This window comes from Acinonyx jubatus, chromosome B1, assembly GCF_027475565.1.
Source record: "Acinonyx jubatus isolate Ajub_Pintada_27869175 chromosome B1, VMU_Ajub_asm_v1.0, whole genome shotgun sequence".
NCBI classification, from domain to species: Eukaryota; Metazoa; Chordata; class Mammalia; order Carnivora; family Felidae; genus Acinonyx; species Acinonyx jubatus.
In genome coordinates this window covers 168,231,218-168,246,580 of record NC_069382.1, presented here as the reverse complement: position 1 = coordinate 168,246,580, position 15,363 = coordinate 168,231,218, and the positions used below count along the sequence as shown (strand labels likewise).

Here is a 15,363-nt window from a genome sequence, read left to right as displayed (position 1 = left end):
TCAACATCTCTAGACCTCAGTTTCCTCATGTGAAAACAAGGTGTTCAACTCAATTTCAAAAGGACCTTCAGCCTCTGAGACTCCAGAGCAGATGTTTGTTGAAGGAGGCCTGAGGGTTTACAGCAGGAACTGTCATTTGATGGGTGAGTCAGACTGGGGGCAGCAGGAAAATAATGTCTTCACAATCCACACAAGGGCACAGGCAATTAGGAAACACACTTAGCTGATGGCTTGAGTGTCTGTTCCACTCGAAGGATATATTCCTGAAGAGGGACAGGGTGACTCATCAGCCGGCTGTAACCTGATGAAATAGAGCTATCCAATTTCCTTGCTCTGATTCCAGGCAACCAAAGGATCTTAATTTGGTTTTCCAAGGCAGTTTCCCCAGGCAAGCAGAGGAGTAAGTGATGGCAATTGGAAATTGACATTCTTTCGTGGGAGCAAAATTAGATCACGTGTGAGAAATGACTGTGAAATTAAATAAAGTAGCATTCAAATTCAAAGAAACAGCATTCTCAGTAATATCCTCATTAGTTATGAATCATTTTTGTGCTGATTTGATTGGCCTTTGAACCATGTTTCTTTTTTAGAGCTAGTAAACCCTGGGTGACTCGATAAATATAGACATTCTGGATCTGGAAAATGAGAGGCAAAAATTACTAACATTTACATGGTGCTTTACAATTTTTTTTTAGGGTGATTTCACATAAAGATCCCAGTAGCGCTGGGAGCGAGAGAATATTATGTTCCTGGTCTCCAGCTCAGGAAAGCTTAGTACTAGAGAGCTAGGAAGGGTTTGAGCTTGCAGTCAAACCTAGGTCTTGGGCTTCAAATCCTGATTGCAGCGCGGCTTCCAAAGGGCGTGAATGCTCTTCTCCCAGCCCCTCTCCCCATATTCACTCACATTACCACAGGAGACACGTGCCAGATCTTGAAGGGGTTGAAGCAGAAGGTAATCTGTTCTGGAGATCATGAAACTGATCTCTTTCCCTCTGCAAATGCCTCGTGAAGCGCATTCGTAGGGCCTCTCCAGAGGCTGCCTCATGAGGGAAGGTTCTGCTTGGCTTCCCTTTGTCATTAGACTCAGGCTGAATCTGCTTGCTGCATGTGGAGAAAGTGCCCGTTCTGCTTTGGCAGAGTTTCCGGAGCGTTGGGTTCCTACCTGTCTTCATCTGAAAGTTTGGTCTGGATATCCCTGCTGAAAGTGACTAGGGATCCCCAGCTGGGACAGCTTCCCTAGATCACCACTGCCGGATCTAGCCCACCCAGCCTCCTGCATCTCTGCTGCCAGAGCTGCCTGGCTCAGATTACCAGAGGGGAGGGAGGGTGGGTATGGATCTCAGGATCTGGGGCCCCAGGTGCACCACAAGCCTGAGCTCTCCATCTGCCTTGGCGAAACTCTGCCTGTGGCAGAGTGAGATCTTTGTATCCAGACCCTTCCAATTCACGGAGGCAAGTGGAAGACTGCTGCGTGGCTGGGAATTTCTAAAGGCTCAGGAAAAAGATGAACTGGCCCCATTCCTGCATCTCCTTTTGCTGGATTTACTTTGCTGTCTCCAGACTGAGAGGTAAGAGGCTGATGGGTGTGTAACCATCTCAGCTCATTTGGGGGCCACTTCTTTGGTGGGAGTGGGCCAGCAAACAGAACAAATGCTCTAACTGCCAGGAAGTGTTTGTGCCTCTTATTGACTCACCAGAAAAATATACCCAAAGCTTGTCCCTAGCTGATGCTGGGTCCTGCCCAGTTCTGGTCCTCAGTTTGTTGTTCTTTGCTTTGAAATATATATGACATTGAATATTGATCCAGGTCCCTCTTTTTGAGCAGCTGTAGAAACAGCAGATGGAAAATATGCTCAGAAATTGTTTAATGACCTTTTTGAAGATTATTCCAATGCTCTTCGTCCAGTAGAAGATACAGATAAAGTCCTGAATGTCACCCTGCAGATTACACTTTCTCAGATTAAGGACATGGTAAGTAACATAAAGTGGTGACTCTTTGAAATCGTGCTAAGGATGAAGCTAACAGTGCTTTCCAAAGAGATGTCTTACTCAGAATTTGAGAGGGAGTGAGAACAGACAGCAACATGTGCAAGCTGGTGGAGGAAGGGAATACCAAGGAGAGGTGCTCTCTACAAAAGTAATTTCACTAAATGTTACCTGATCCTGGCCATTAAGAGTAAGTCTTGATCATCTAGACAGAGATGGTGTCACATATTGTAGGATTCCCTTTCTATGAGGTGTCCAAAATAGGCAGAACCACAGAGACAAAAAGCAGAGTAGTGGTTGCTAGGGGCTGTCGAAGAACCAGAGACTCGTGAGTGGTGGCCTGATGGTCATAGGGTTTCTTTTTTGGGCTGACAACAATTTTCTGGAATTAGATAGCGGTAATGGTTGTATAACATTGTAATCCACTGAATCATACATTTTAAGAGGGCTAAATGGTGAGTTTTATGTTACATGAATTTTATTCCTGTTTTTTTTTTTTTTTAAAGAAAGGTAGTGTTTTAACATGGCGTATCTTATTCAGTGCTTATAGGCATTTAATTACACAAAGTTATGAAACTTGAAAGACTTTCTTCTGTATATTATAGATATTTTCTGACTTTCTCATTCAAGTGAATCATCAGTTGATCAATTTTCAGAGAAATTTGGGCTGTTGATCCATGCAAAGATCTGATGGCTTCAACATTTGTCCACTTTACATTCAGAACAGTAAATTAAGTAGAAAAAAATATGGCCTTGGCAGTCAGTCAAAGGGTTAGACTAGAAAAGCTCTCATTTATTTAATGAAAGTAGATTTGTGCCCTTGGAATTTCTGTTGCAAGGAACAAGTGTTCTAGAGATGGAAGGCATTTGGTTGAGGTGTCTGCTGGACAGAGTTCTATCATGGTTACTTGCGCAGGATGAAAGAAACCAGATTCTGACTGCCTATTTATGGATCCGCCAAATCTGGCATGATGCATATCTCACATGGGATCGAGACCAGTATGATGGACTGGATTCCATCAGGATCCCCAGTGACCTGGTATGGAGGCCAGATATTGTCCTATATAACAAGTAAGTACAAGTCAGTCATTACTTGGGAATGAACTTGCTGATTTAACAGAATTGACACATAATGAAAAAAGATATTTAAAACATTCATGAAGTACCAATTCATGTATCTAGACCCTGAAATCATGGTCATAGAATCTTAGGTAATATAATAATGGGTCATAAAAGCTTAGAGCTACGTTCCCCTTTTGGATGAGAAACAATTTTATAGGTTGTATTGGTTTCCTAGGGTGCTCTAACAAAGTACCACAAACTGGGTGGCTTAAACAGCAGAAATATATTAGCTCACAGTTCTGGAGGCTAGAAGTACAAGGTTGGTTTTTTCTGAGGCTATGAAGGAGAATATGTTCCATGCCTCTCCTCTAGCTTCTGGTGGTTGCTGGCAATCTTTGTTTTCCCTGGACTTGTAGAAGTATCACCTTGACCTCTGCCCTCCTCTTCACATGCCGTTCTTCAATGTGTTGTCTATGTCCGTTTTTTCCCTTTTATAAAAACAAAAGTTGTGTTGGATTAGGGGCTACCCTACTCCAGCATGACCTTGTCTTAATTAATTACATTTGCAATGGCCCTATTCCAAATTTACATTCTGAGGTGCTGGGAGCTAGGATTTCAGCATATTCATTTCTGAGGGATACAATTCAACCCATAACAGTTGTGTTCCCTTCTCCAAGATCATGTATCAGTAACAGTGATACTACTAAGATTAAATCAGAATGGGCCAGCTAGTAGCTGACCTGTGGATTTCGGACATTGCAGTGGAAGATAAACTAGATCATAAGATCATCAGTTGGCCTTTTCCTGATTTCAGAGCTAGGAACCTTGAGAAAACGGGTAGGTACGGTTTATGTTTCCCAGATTGTAAAGTGCACATAAATCACCTGAAGAGCTTGTGAAAATACAGATTTTGATTCCGTAGGTCTGAGATAGAGTTTGATGTTCTGCATTTCTGTAAGCTTTAGATGTCAGTGCTGCTGGTTCATGGACCACACTTTGAGAAGGAACCACATTGCTCTATCACAGTTCATGTTCAGTAGCTCCACCTGTTTCGAAGGAGCTTCTCTCTTTTTCTTCTGGAACCCAAGTTCCTGTGGGTTGGGAAAGGTTCCTCTTTGACTCAGAACAGGGTGAATGAGGGGCAGTTCAGGGGAGCTCTCCTGAAAACTCAGCCTTCTAGTGCGCATGAGTTTCCCTTCAGGAAGAAACATTGGTGAGTTGCAGCCAACTGAGAGAACTCATCCAAGGGACATGACCTATTGAATTGTAGTACCTATCCTTCTGACCTTTCTCCATTCTGAGTGGACCTTCCATATTCTTTTCAAGCAAGACAACATCCAAGTGTTAGTGCTTTATTAGTCCAGTTTCTACACTCTTCTCTCTCTCTCTCTCTCTCTCTCTGTCTCACACACACACACACACACACACACACACACACACACAGAAGGCAAGAGAATGAGTCACATTGTCCATTAGTTCCTCTCACTCACCGGGCACAGGTAATCAGAGAATATAGTTTACATAGATCATTATCAGTATCCTATCAATTCTAACAGTTCTTCCTGGAAAGTAGAGTGCTAGTTCTTCTCCTCCCTCTGCTTTGGTTGGCTAAAGGTGTGAGCAACTCTTACTGACATGCTTCTTTGCAAGCTTGCATGGTAACCTAAGTTAGACCTACCCCAGTCCCCTGTTGTTACAGAAGCCAGTTGTGTGCTCATGAGCTCATACAAACCTACTGTGGCTTTCCTAAATTCTATCCCCATTCTCCCCTCCCCCTTTCTCCCCAGATCATTGGCCTTGAGGTGTGTGAGTTCTATTCCCTGTCCCTTTCAGGGAATCTTTTCATCATGTTGATTAATCAACTCTTTTCTATTCCTCTGGGTTGACTCTTCAGTCTTCTCTGCCTTCCTGTCCCAGATAGTTCTGTCTCAGATCCTTTATTCTGCTTTGCATTCTCCTTCTCAGTAATGTCAGAATTTTATTACTTAGAGGAAACTCTAAATGTAGTTATGGTTGGATGCCATTTGCATTCCTATACCCAGCTGAAATGAGAATAGAAGAGAGTTATAGGATCAGGCAAAGAAGGGACCTTGGTCATAGCCATTTTCCTGACCCTGGCCCTTCCAGCTGAATCCCTGGACCTGCAGACTCTTCTGATCCCAGATATAATATTCTTATTATTTCTGAGAAGGTAGTACACAACCTTGGAGACCACAAAATAGGCTTTCTGAGTGGTGGTGGGAGAGGAAAGAGGAGTATATGGTAGTGATCCAATCAGTTGTGATAAATATAGATTGGGCAGGAAGATGCTTAACATCTAGATTCACCACTGGTGCCTGAACCCACAGGGCTACACTTGTTAGGGTGTGTTCAGGATGGTTATTGGTCTGGAAGTTACTTCATGTGAGGAGCAGTTGAATTTGTTGACACTTAGTTTGGAAGCAAGAAGTCCTTGGGAAGACTTGATAGCTATGTTAGTCAACCAAGGAGAAAATTAGGTAAAGAAAAGAGAGAATTGCTCTAAAATCCAAGACTATTAAAAGTTAAAGGGAAGATAAACAGTTTAAAAAATAATCATAGCGAATAACTTAAGCAATGAATGTTCCCAAAAGATAGTGAGCTCTTTAGCAATATAGTTATTCAAGCAGATACTGGCTCTGTTACCAGATCAGTAAAAGAATAAATAAATTTTGGCTCAGAGTTCTAGTAAGGTTGTTTAGTCTAAGTATATGGCCAATATAATGGTTAGTGCAAAAGGCTACAAGGATTCCTAACATTACACTGGGTAAAGACTGGATTATAGAAATTCTGAATGTACATTTATTATGAGAGAGTTCTTTTTTTTTTTTTTAAGTTCATGTATTTATTTTGAGAGAGAGAAAGAGAGAGAGAGGATGTGCAAGAGAGAGCAGGGGAGGGGCAGAGAGAGAGGGATAGAGAGAATACCAAGTAGGCTCCTGGCTGACAGTGCAAAGCCTGACATGGGAGCCTGATGTCACCAACACTGAGATCATGACCTGAACCAAAATCAAGGGTCCGAAGCTTAACTGACTGAGCCACCCAGATGCCCCATGAGAGAGTTCTAATGGTTGGGTTTGTTTTTTTTTTCAAGATTTTTTAATTTTTGTTTTTTTTTTAAGTTTATTTGTTTATTTTGAGAGAGGGAAAGAAAGTGCATGCATGAGTGGGGGAGGAGCAGAGAGAGAAAGAGGCAGAGAGAGAATCCCAAGCAGGCTCCACGCTGACCATGCGATGTGGGGGCTAGAACTCATGAACCATGAGATCATCATCTGAGCTAAAATCAAGAGTCAGACACCCAACCAACTGAGCCACTCAGGTGCCTCCCAATTTTTTTCAAGTAATCTCTATACCTAATGTCAGGCTCAAACTCACAACCCCAAGATCAAACGTCACATGCTCCACCAACTGAGATAGCCAGGTGACCCTAATGGTTGGGTTTCAGTGGGCCATGTTAACACTTGTTTTAGACCTAGTAAGGAATTGGGTACCTTATCATATATGGACAGACTTTGTCTAGAATTTAGCATTAGGGCTCGCTTAAGTCATCTAGGTGGTTGAGAAAATGGCAAACTTGTTAGATGAGTTTAGAAGTGAAGGAGGGGAAGAGGAACAGGTTTGAGGAAAAAAATGATGAGTTTGGTGTGGGATCTATTCAGTTTGGGGGGGCCAAAGGAACATGCACATGGAGACAACCAATGAAGAGACTGAAAAGGCAATTCTTAAACCTGGAAAGAAGGTCAGGGATAGAGATACCAAAGCCCTTTGAGCCCTTATAGAACTACTCAAGGAAGGAAAGAAAATGTGGATAAAGCTGGTGAAACTCTTCACTGAAGACATTTAAAGAAGACATATAGAAGAAATGGCTAAAAGGGTGGAAAAAGATGTGAGAGAGAGTTGTGTCATAGAAACCACAGGGAAGAAAGGATGTCTAGAAACTTACAGTGTGAAATGTTTGGGAAGAATTGAACAGGATAGGAATTTAGAATAGGTCTTTATATTTGCTGTTTGCGTCATGAATGACCTTTGAAAGAGGACACACTGGGAAGAAGCCAAACTGTAAGAATAAAAGCAAGATGGGGAAGTGACAGCAACGTGTATCACTTCCAGTGTATAGAAAAAGAGGCGGGAAGTGAGAAGTGCCTGAGAGGAAGGAAAGCTGGTAGGAGAGACTGTGGAATGTTATGCCCAGAATTCGTGATCCCCAAAGACCACTAGGGAGCCGAGTCTGATGCAAAAGCAAAAGAGCCTTTATTCGAGCTAGCTCGAGCTCAATCCCCTACCTGCACTGATGCAGCGGTGAGATACAGGGGAGAGAGAGCGAGTTTCAAAAGGACAAAGGTTTTATTGGGGCCTAGGGGCAGTTGGTGAGGTAATGGCTGTGGCCTCAGCCGATTGGCTGGGGAAGGGTCTGGGGAAGGGTCGGAGTCCTGTTAGGCAGGTGAGTGGGAGGTTACTCAAGGGGAGGAGGCGTGGTCAAGGTGAAGGACACAGAACAAGATGGAGTCGGCCGGAGTAGGCCCGCCCTTTCATGGAACAGCATTGGGAAAGGTTTAGATGATATAGAATAAGAAGAACCAAGAGAGGGGCACCTGAGTGGCTCAGACTACTGAGCATCCGACTTTGGCTCAGGTCATGATCTCACGGTCATGGCTTCGAGCCCTGTGTCAGGCTCTGTGCTGACAGCCCACAGCCTGGAGCCCGCTTTGGATTCTGTGTCTCCCTCTCTCTCTGCCCCTCCCCCACTCTCTCTCTCTCTGTCTCTCAAAAATAAATAAACATTAAAAAAAAAAAAAAAGGAGAACCAAGAGATGCAGAATCCTGAAGGAGACCTGGGAGGACAGGAATCACAGTATCGGAAAGGAAGTTAGCCTTGGAAAGAAAGCGGGGGCTTCTTTTTGTTTTGGAAATGTCCAAAGAGATTCTCTCTGATCCTGAGATTCTCTCCTCCTATACCAAGAAGGCAGGATGGGTGAGTGATATTCTCTGTTCACACATAGTTCCCACTTCTCATTTAGCTAACTGTATACATTTCTCATTGTTACAGAGGATAGGTTCAGGGATTTTCAAATGACTTCAGCTTGTTATCTTCACAAAGACCCATTCTAAAGATCCTCCTCTCTAAACCCTCATTAAAGGCCATCATTAAAATTTGAGCACCACAAGGTTAACTATAATGGTCTGATTTGGTCCACTTCAGACCATTACAATTAATGTTGTGGTGCCCAATTTTTAAGAAGTGGAAAAAAATCCTTTAAAACATGCCAGTTCTTTGATCCAGCACATGTTCTTCTAGCAATTTAACCTAAGGAAAGAGTGGATAAATGCAAAGATTCAATTACAGGGACATTCACTACAGCATTGTTTATAAATGCAAATCATGGAAACTGACAATGTTGAGCATCAACAGATGGGTTAAATAAGTATGGCATCTCTATATAATGGAATATGAAGGAAAACTATCAGCCGTGAAAATAATGTTGCAGGAGAATATGAATGAATAACCACATTTTAAATTTTGTATCATCCTTTTTATGCTAAAATAATTTTTTTATTTCAGGATAATTTTAGATTTCCAGAAAAGTTGCAAAGATGGTACAGAGAGTTCCTATATACCCTTCACCTAGCTTCCCCTGATGTTACATCTTATATAACAGTACATTTGTCAAAACTAATACAATGTTATTAGTTAAACTACAGACTTTATTGGATTTCACCAGTTTTTCCACAAATGTGCTTTTTATTCCAGAATCCAATCCAGGATGCCTTTCACATTACATTTAACCATAATATGTTTTGTAGGGAAAAAATTATAAGGGAGACTGGAAAATACACATTAAATGTGAATAGAAACGTATCAGTTAAGGTTGTGAGCATTGAAAACTGACTTTGACTACTTTGTGAAAAAAGGGGTTTGTTGGAAGGGCATGGTGCAGCTCATTGAATTAAAGGGGGAAGAAAAGGGCACCTGGGTGGCTCAGTCGGTGTCTGACTTTGGCTCAGGTCATGATCTCATGGTTTATGAGTTTGAGTCACATGTCAAGCTCTGGGCTGGCAGCTTAGAGCCTGGACCCTGCTCGGGATTCTGTGTCTCCTTCTCTCTCTGCCCCTCCCCCACTTGTGCTCTGTCTCTGTCTCTGTCTCTCTCTCAAAAATGAATAAACATTTTTAAAAAATAAAGGGGGAAAAAAATCAATGACCAGTTTTTAGAAAGGACACCCTGAGACTGCTCTAGAGTTTGAGGAAGCAAGGACTCCTGAGCTGGTTTGTTTTATTAGGAAGCACCACCAGGGCGACTGTTTTTGGTCTTTGGGTCCCTCTACATAAGATCTAAACTCCAGGGAGGGTGAATCAGTTGGATCTAGCCCTTGGCCAGAGGAGGCTGGGGCACCTTGATGAACATTTCATCTGCCTTCTAATGGTGGTAGAAAAAGTCACTCTCTAAAGGAAAATAGAAATTCTGTACCCAGGCATAAATGTTGATAAAGCAAAAAGAAGATATACCTAGAATAAATCATTATTTCTTAGGTTATGGGTAAATGAATTTTTGTCTGCATTTTTCAAATGTTCTATGATAAACATGTACAACTCTTCCAATCGCAACAAAAGGCTATTTTAATATTCTTGTGTCCAAGGTCAATAAAATCAGGTAAGCAGGCCTCCCTGTTAGAATTCAGCCTCAACAGGGTTACTTTTTGTCTAGATGCTTGAATCATTATACCTGGACTAAGAAACTGGCTTTGGAAATGAAGAGGAAAGGACATAGAGCAGAGATGCTTTAAAGGAAGAATTCTGGAGAAGTTGGCCCTGAGTAGTTACAGGAGATGGAGGAGGGGGCAAATTGGAATTGGTTCTGACTTTCAGCCAGGGTGACAGGGAGAATGGTGACCCATTGCCAGAGGCACTGAAGTGATGGCCACAGGGCCATGAGCTGTTTGGAGTGAGGGAGTTGATGAGTTGTCTTGACCAGCAGCTTTCATATTCCTCCTCTGGCCTCCAGGGCTGATGACGAATCTTCTGAGCCTGTGAACACCAACGTGGTTCTGCGGTATGATGGGCTAATCACCTGGGATGCACCAGCCATCACCAAAAGCTCCTGTGTAGTGGATGTCACCTATTTCCCCTTTGATAACCAGCAGTGCAATCTGACCTTTGGTTCCTGGACCTACAATGGCAACCAGGTGGACATATTCAATGCCCTAGACAGTGGAGACCTCTCTGACTTCATCGAAGATGTGGAGTGGGAGGTCCATGGCATGCCTGCTGTGAAGAATGTGATCTCCTATGGCTGCTGCTCTGAGCCTTACCCAGATGTGACATTCACTCTCCTTCTGAAGAGGAGGTCCTCATTCTATATCGTCAACCTCCTCATCCCATGCGTCCTCATATCTTTTCTGGCTCCCTTGAGTTTCTATCTCCCAGCAGCCTCTGGGGAAAAGGTCTCCTTGGGAGTGACCATCCTGTTGGCCATGACTGTATTTCAGCTCATGGTGGCAGAGATCATGCCGGCCTCAGAAAATGTACCTCTGATAGGTGAGTTCAAGTGTCTCACACTTTGAGACTAGCTTTGTAGTGACTGGGATTGTATCTGTTCCTTTAAACTCATAACAATTAGGTCAACCTCAGACTCAACACAGGCTGTCACATACTTCATTTAGTGTCTTCAGTTGGCATTTTTGAAAACAGATATGGCTGTTTTCCAAAACTAGTCTTATGGCCTCCGGGTTTACACAAAAGGGAAATGAGAGGTAATATAGTTTAGAACAGTGCTTCTCAAAGTGTGGTCCCTGGGCCCACAGTGCAGCATCATTTTAAAATGCAAATTCTCAGGGCCCACCCAGACTACTGAATTAGAAACTCTGGGAGCAAACCCTGGCAATCTGTTTTAACAAGGCCTCTGGGTAATTTTGATGCACTTTCTGTTTCATTGACTTAGAAGTTAAGGCCATGATTTTGAAGTTAAAGAAATCTGCATTTGAACTCTGATCTCACCACTCATTTCTTAATGATCAATCTTAAGCAAGTTACTTCATCTTTTAGTTTCTGTTTCATCACCTGAAAATTTTGTGTAATTGCTACTCATTGTGTCATTGGTTAGGGTGGGAGCTGGCATATGGTAAGTATCCAGTAAGTAGTGACTATTATTATCTTTTCACATCACAAGGGATTTCTTCTTGGGAAAGACCAGCCAACATGATAGAAATAGTTGACTATTTTTAAGCCCATCATCTTCCCTTAAGAGAATAATCTTTAGCCTTTATTGGGTATAGTAGATATGGGAGAACTTGTTAAAATGTAGATTCCTACATCTAAAGGTTTGATTTAGCAATCTTGGGCAAGAGTTGGGAATCTAAGGTGATTCTAGGATAGGCCACATGTTCAATACTCTGCTCTAATAAAATGTCCTTCTAAGGGTAGATGTGGAAACAGAGACTACCCACCCCTGCCTCCCCTTCTTTTCCTTACCTCATTTTGAGGCCCCTCCTAACACCTTTCCTACCTGCACCCTGCCACCTGGGTCCTACTCAGCTCCAACACATCTGTCTCAATGACTTGCTGTTGTAATAGATGCTTCCCAGAATCAGAGGCTAGACCTAATTTCTGGTTCTTAAAGTAGACAATTAGGAGAAATTTCAGGACACCTAGAGACTTAGAGACCAATATGAAAGGGATGTTGTACTGCCCTTTTATCCTCTACTGAATCCAATATTACCCAATATTCAGACATTGCTATGTTGGTTTCCCTGTTTGGAGAGCAAAAAACATAGATGCATGTACACATGGACACACACACACACACACACACACACACACACACATACACACACACTCACCTTTTTGAGAAATAGACACAGAGAGTTCTCTCTGCCCCACCCCCACACCACTAATAAAGAGGAAGAAGTGTATTGGCATTTCTATTGCCTCTCCTGAGACAGAAATGATTGACAGTGATGACCTCTAATCACAACCTATTTGAGGCAAGAACAATTGGCAGATCTCTCTTTCTTCTTTACAAGTGACATTCAATGGAAAGCTGGCTAAAGCTTTAAAGAGAGAAGTCTTGGGATGTGTGTCAGAAATTTTGCAACATTACTTATTCTGTGTCTGTGATAATATTCCTTTCTAGGAAATAATTCCTTTCTAGGAAAGGTGCACACAGATCTTGAGCATGTTTATTAACTATTACAATGTGTCATTTGCAGCACCTATGAAATACATTTCTAATCTTATAGAAATGTGTTTAAGTTTTCCGAAGAAGTGTAGTATTGGATCTAAGCTTCTGGCCCATAGTCTTTAGCATATTAAGACAGGTCCCATTTATTCTGAGTTTACTTTGAGCTTTTAACAAATAATGAGTGGATGATGAAATTATCAAGTACATTGTTTTCATCTGTTAAGATTATCATCTGAGCTTTTTCCTTTACCCCATTAATATAGTGAATTAGGTTTTCTGATGTTGAGTTAAACCCTCCTTTATCATGGTGAATTATCATTTTAAGACACTACTAGATTTAGTTAGCTAATAATTTTTATAGGACTTTCTCAAATACATCTGTAAGTAAAATGACCTTAATATTTCCTTTCTTGTTATTTTTGGAATCAAGGCTAAATTGACTTCATAATAGGAGACAGGCAGTTTTCTCTTTTTCTATTTCTGGAACAACTTGACATGGTAAGACTTGTATAAGACATGCACAAACTTGTAAAAGTTTGGCAAAACTCATCTATAAAACCAACTCTGGAGCTTTCCTATTCCTTTTTTTTATGCTAAATTTGATGTCTTATGTATTTCTAGAAATTTCATTTAGGTTTTCAAATATATTATTGTACAGCTATTTATAATATTGTTTTATTGTATTCTAAATTTCTATCCTGTTACTTCTTTTATATTCTCTCTCTCTCTCTCTCCTCCCCCCCCCACCCCCCCACCACCACCCTGCCTGTATTCTGTGAGTGGCTGTATCAAAGGTTTATCAATTTTATTCCTCTTGTCAAATAGCTTTTTCTTTGGTTTGCTTTATTTTTTTGTTGTTGTTGTTCTAAATTTTATAAATTTGTGCCTTCACCTTTATTAATTCCTTCCTTAACTTTCCTTTTTCATGAATATTTGCTTTATGCAATCACATGTTAAAGACAAACAGTGACATAGTGCCTCCTTTCTTACCCAACAGTAAAGAGGTCTGAAGACAATTCTGGGAGCTGGCTAAGATCGTTGTTTGTTGAAAGTGGAATTTTTTCACATCATGATCTCAGCAAACATTTAGAAAACTAACTCAGTGCAAGAGACAGTCCTCAGAACTTTACATGTATCGTCTCCATTAAGCCTCACGTATGCCTGTATATCTAATTATTATGCTCATTTTACAGAGAAGGAAGCTGAGGCATAGCAGGATGGTATAGCTTGCTCTAGGCCACAAGTCTACTAAGTGATAGAGCTGTCATTTGAACCCAAAAAGTTTGATTTCAGAAGTTTATACTAGTAACCATTAGTGTATACAGCTTCCCTAGAAAAGGTGTTCATTTCTTTTTTCTTTTTCTTTCTTCTCTTTTCTTTTCTTTCTTTCTTTTTTTTCGGAGGGGGGGCAAACATAAGGACAATTTTAAGCTAACTCGGTTGTGGTTATTTTCCAGGCAAATACTACATAGCCACAATGGCTTTGATCACAGCCTCCACCGCGTTGACCATTATGGTGATGAATATCCACTTCTGTGGGGCCGAGGCTCGGCCAGTGCCACACTGGGCCAGGGTGGTCATCCTGAAATACATGTCCAGGGTCTTGTGTGTCTACGATGTGGGTGAGAGCTGCCTTAGTCCCCGCCACAACAGGGAGCGAACCCACCTCACAAAGGTTTATGGCAAACTTCCAGAGCCAAATCTGAACATGGACAGAAACAAAGACCTTCCCAGAAAGAAGGAAATAAACAAGCTCTTAAAGAATGACTTGGGATGCCAGGGTGAGAACCCACAGGATGCTGACAGTTACTGTGCACGGTACAAAGTGCTGACAAGGAATATTGAGTACATTGCCAAGTGCCTCAAAGACCACAAGGCCACCAATTCCAAGGGGAGTGAGTGGAAGAAAGTTGCAAAAGTCATAGACCGATTCTTCATGTGGGTTTTTTTCATTATGGTGTTTGTGATGACTGTTTTGATCATAGCAAGAGCAGATTAGTGGGCATTTGGTATATGGAAATAAAGCAATAAAATTCCCTGTGATCTACTCTAATATTTTCCCAAGTCAGATTTACATACACACATGCAAATATATATATATATATATATATATATATATATATACATATATATATATATACACACACACACATACACACATATATATGTAAACATATATATAAAATTTAGTGGTTATGTTGTGTTTACTTTTTATTTTTAATTTCTTTTTTTAATGGTTATTTATTTTTGAGAGAGAGACAGAGACACAGAGAGACAGACTGCAAGTGGGAGCGGGGCAGAGAGAGGGAGACACAGAATCTGAAGCAGGCTCCAGGCTCTGAGCTGTCAGCATAGAGCCCGACACGGGTCTGGAACTCACGAGCCATGAGATCATGACCTGAGCCAAAGTTGGATGCTTAGCTGACTGAGCTACTTCCTGTACCCCTTTTATTTTTAATTTCAAATCAATATTATATAATATATCTTTCAAGTTAACTGATGCAGAAAAAAGAAAAGTTGTTAAGCAGGAGGTCTAAAATTTCAAGGGTAGGAAGATGAAGGAAACAAAAAAGGATTCCTTTTGCAGCCCACCAGGGTGGTAGGCGGCTGGCCCCTTTAGTAGTACAGATAACACAGAACCTTATATTACTCTTTAAAAATGAAAACAAAACGAAACAAGCTCATTCTCCCCTTAGTCCCTATTAAAACATGCTTTAAAAAAAAAAGAAAGGAAAATAGTCATGTATTCTTCAGTGCAATTTAAGTCGCTATGTTACCTTTCTCAGGACTGGTGCATTTCAAGTCATTTCTCAAATGATGGAATAAAAATTTTTGTTCCATATATAAAGGCAGTCTAAGAATCAGCAGCTTCATGGGTAAGAGAACTTTCTTTATAATGACAATGTCATATATGGTGATATAGTGGTTATATTTTATATAAACCCTAAAGAAGAAGTTACTCCTGCATTTAGTCTTTGACTTAAATAAGATGTTCAGCAAACTGGGCTCATTCATTTGCTCATTCAATTATTCACCAAATATTTATTTAGTTTCTCTTACGTATAATAAAGTTGCATGATTCACATTTGTATTGGGTGTCATAGCAAATCTTATGCACAGGT

General features: G+C 41.1%; 1 protein-coding gene across 1 annotated transcript; it reads left to right on the top strand.

Annotated features, from left to right (window-relative positions):
• The first annotated feature begins 648 nt into the window (after positions 1–648).
• On the top strand, positions 649–14,276 carry CHRNA9 (cholinergic receptor nicotinic alpha 9 subunit). Its single transcript, XM_015083279.3, has 5 exons — positions 649–1,568; positions 1,826–1,971; positions 2,903–3,057; positions 10,067–10,599; positions 13,699–14,276. Exons 1-5 carry the CDS (start codon positions 1,505–1,507, stop codon positions 14,238–14,240), a joined length of 1,440 nt encoding a protein of 479 aa, XP_014938765.1. The 5' UTR covers positions 649–1,504; the 3' UTR covers positions 14,241–14,276.
• Positions 14,277–15,363: the final 1,087 nt, after the last annotated feature.

Bases quoted from the DNA above. Each gene is read 5' to 3' on its own strand.
- CHRNA9 (XM_015083279.3), top strand. From the start codon at position 1,505: ATGAACTGGCCCCATTCCTGCATCTCCTTTTGCTGGATTTACTTTGCT. The intron at 1,972-2,902 runs GTAAGTAACATA...TTACTTGCGCAG, and splicing joins TTTCTCAGATTAAGGACATG to GATGAAAGAAACCAGATTCT. The intron at 10,600-13,698 runs GTGAGTTCAAGT...GTTATTTTCCAG, and splicing joins AGAAAATGTACCTCTGATAG to GCAAATACTACATAGCCACA.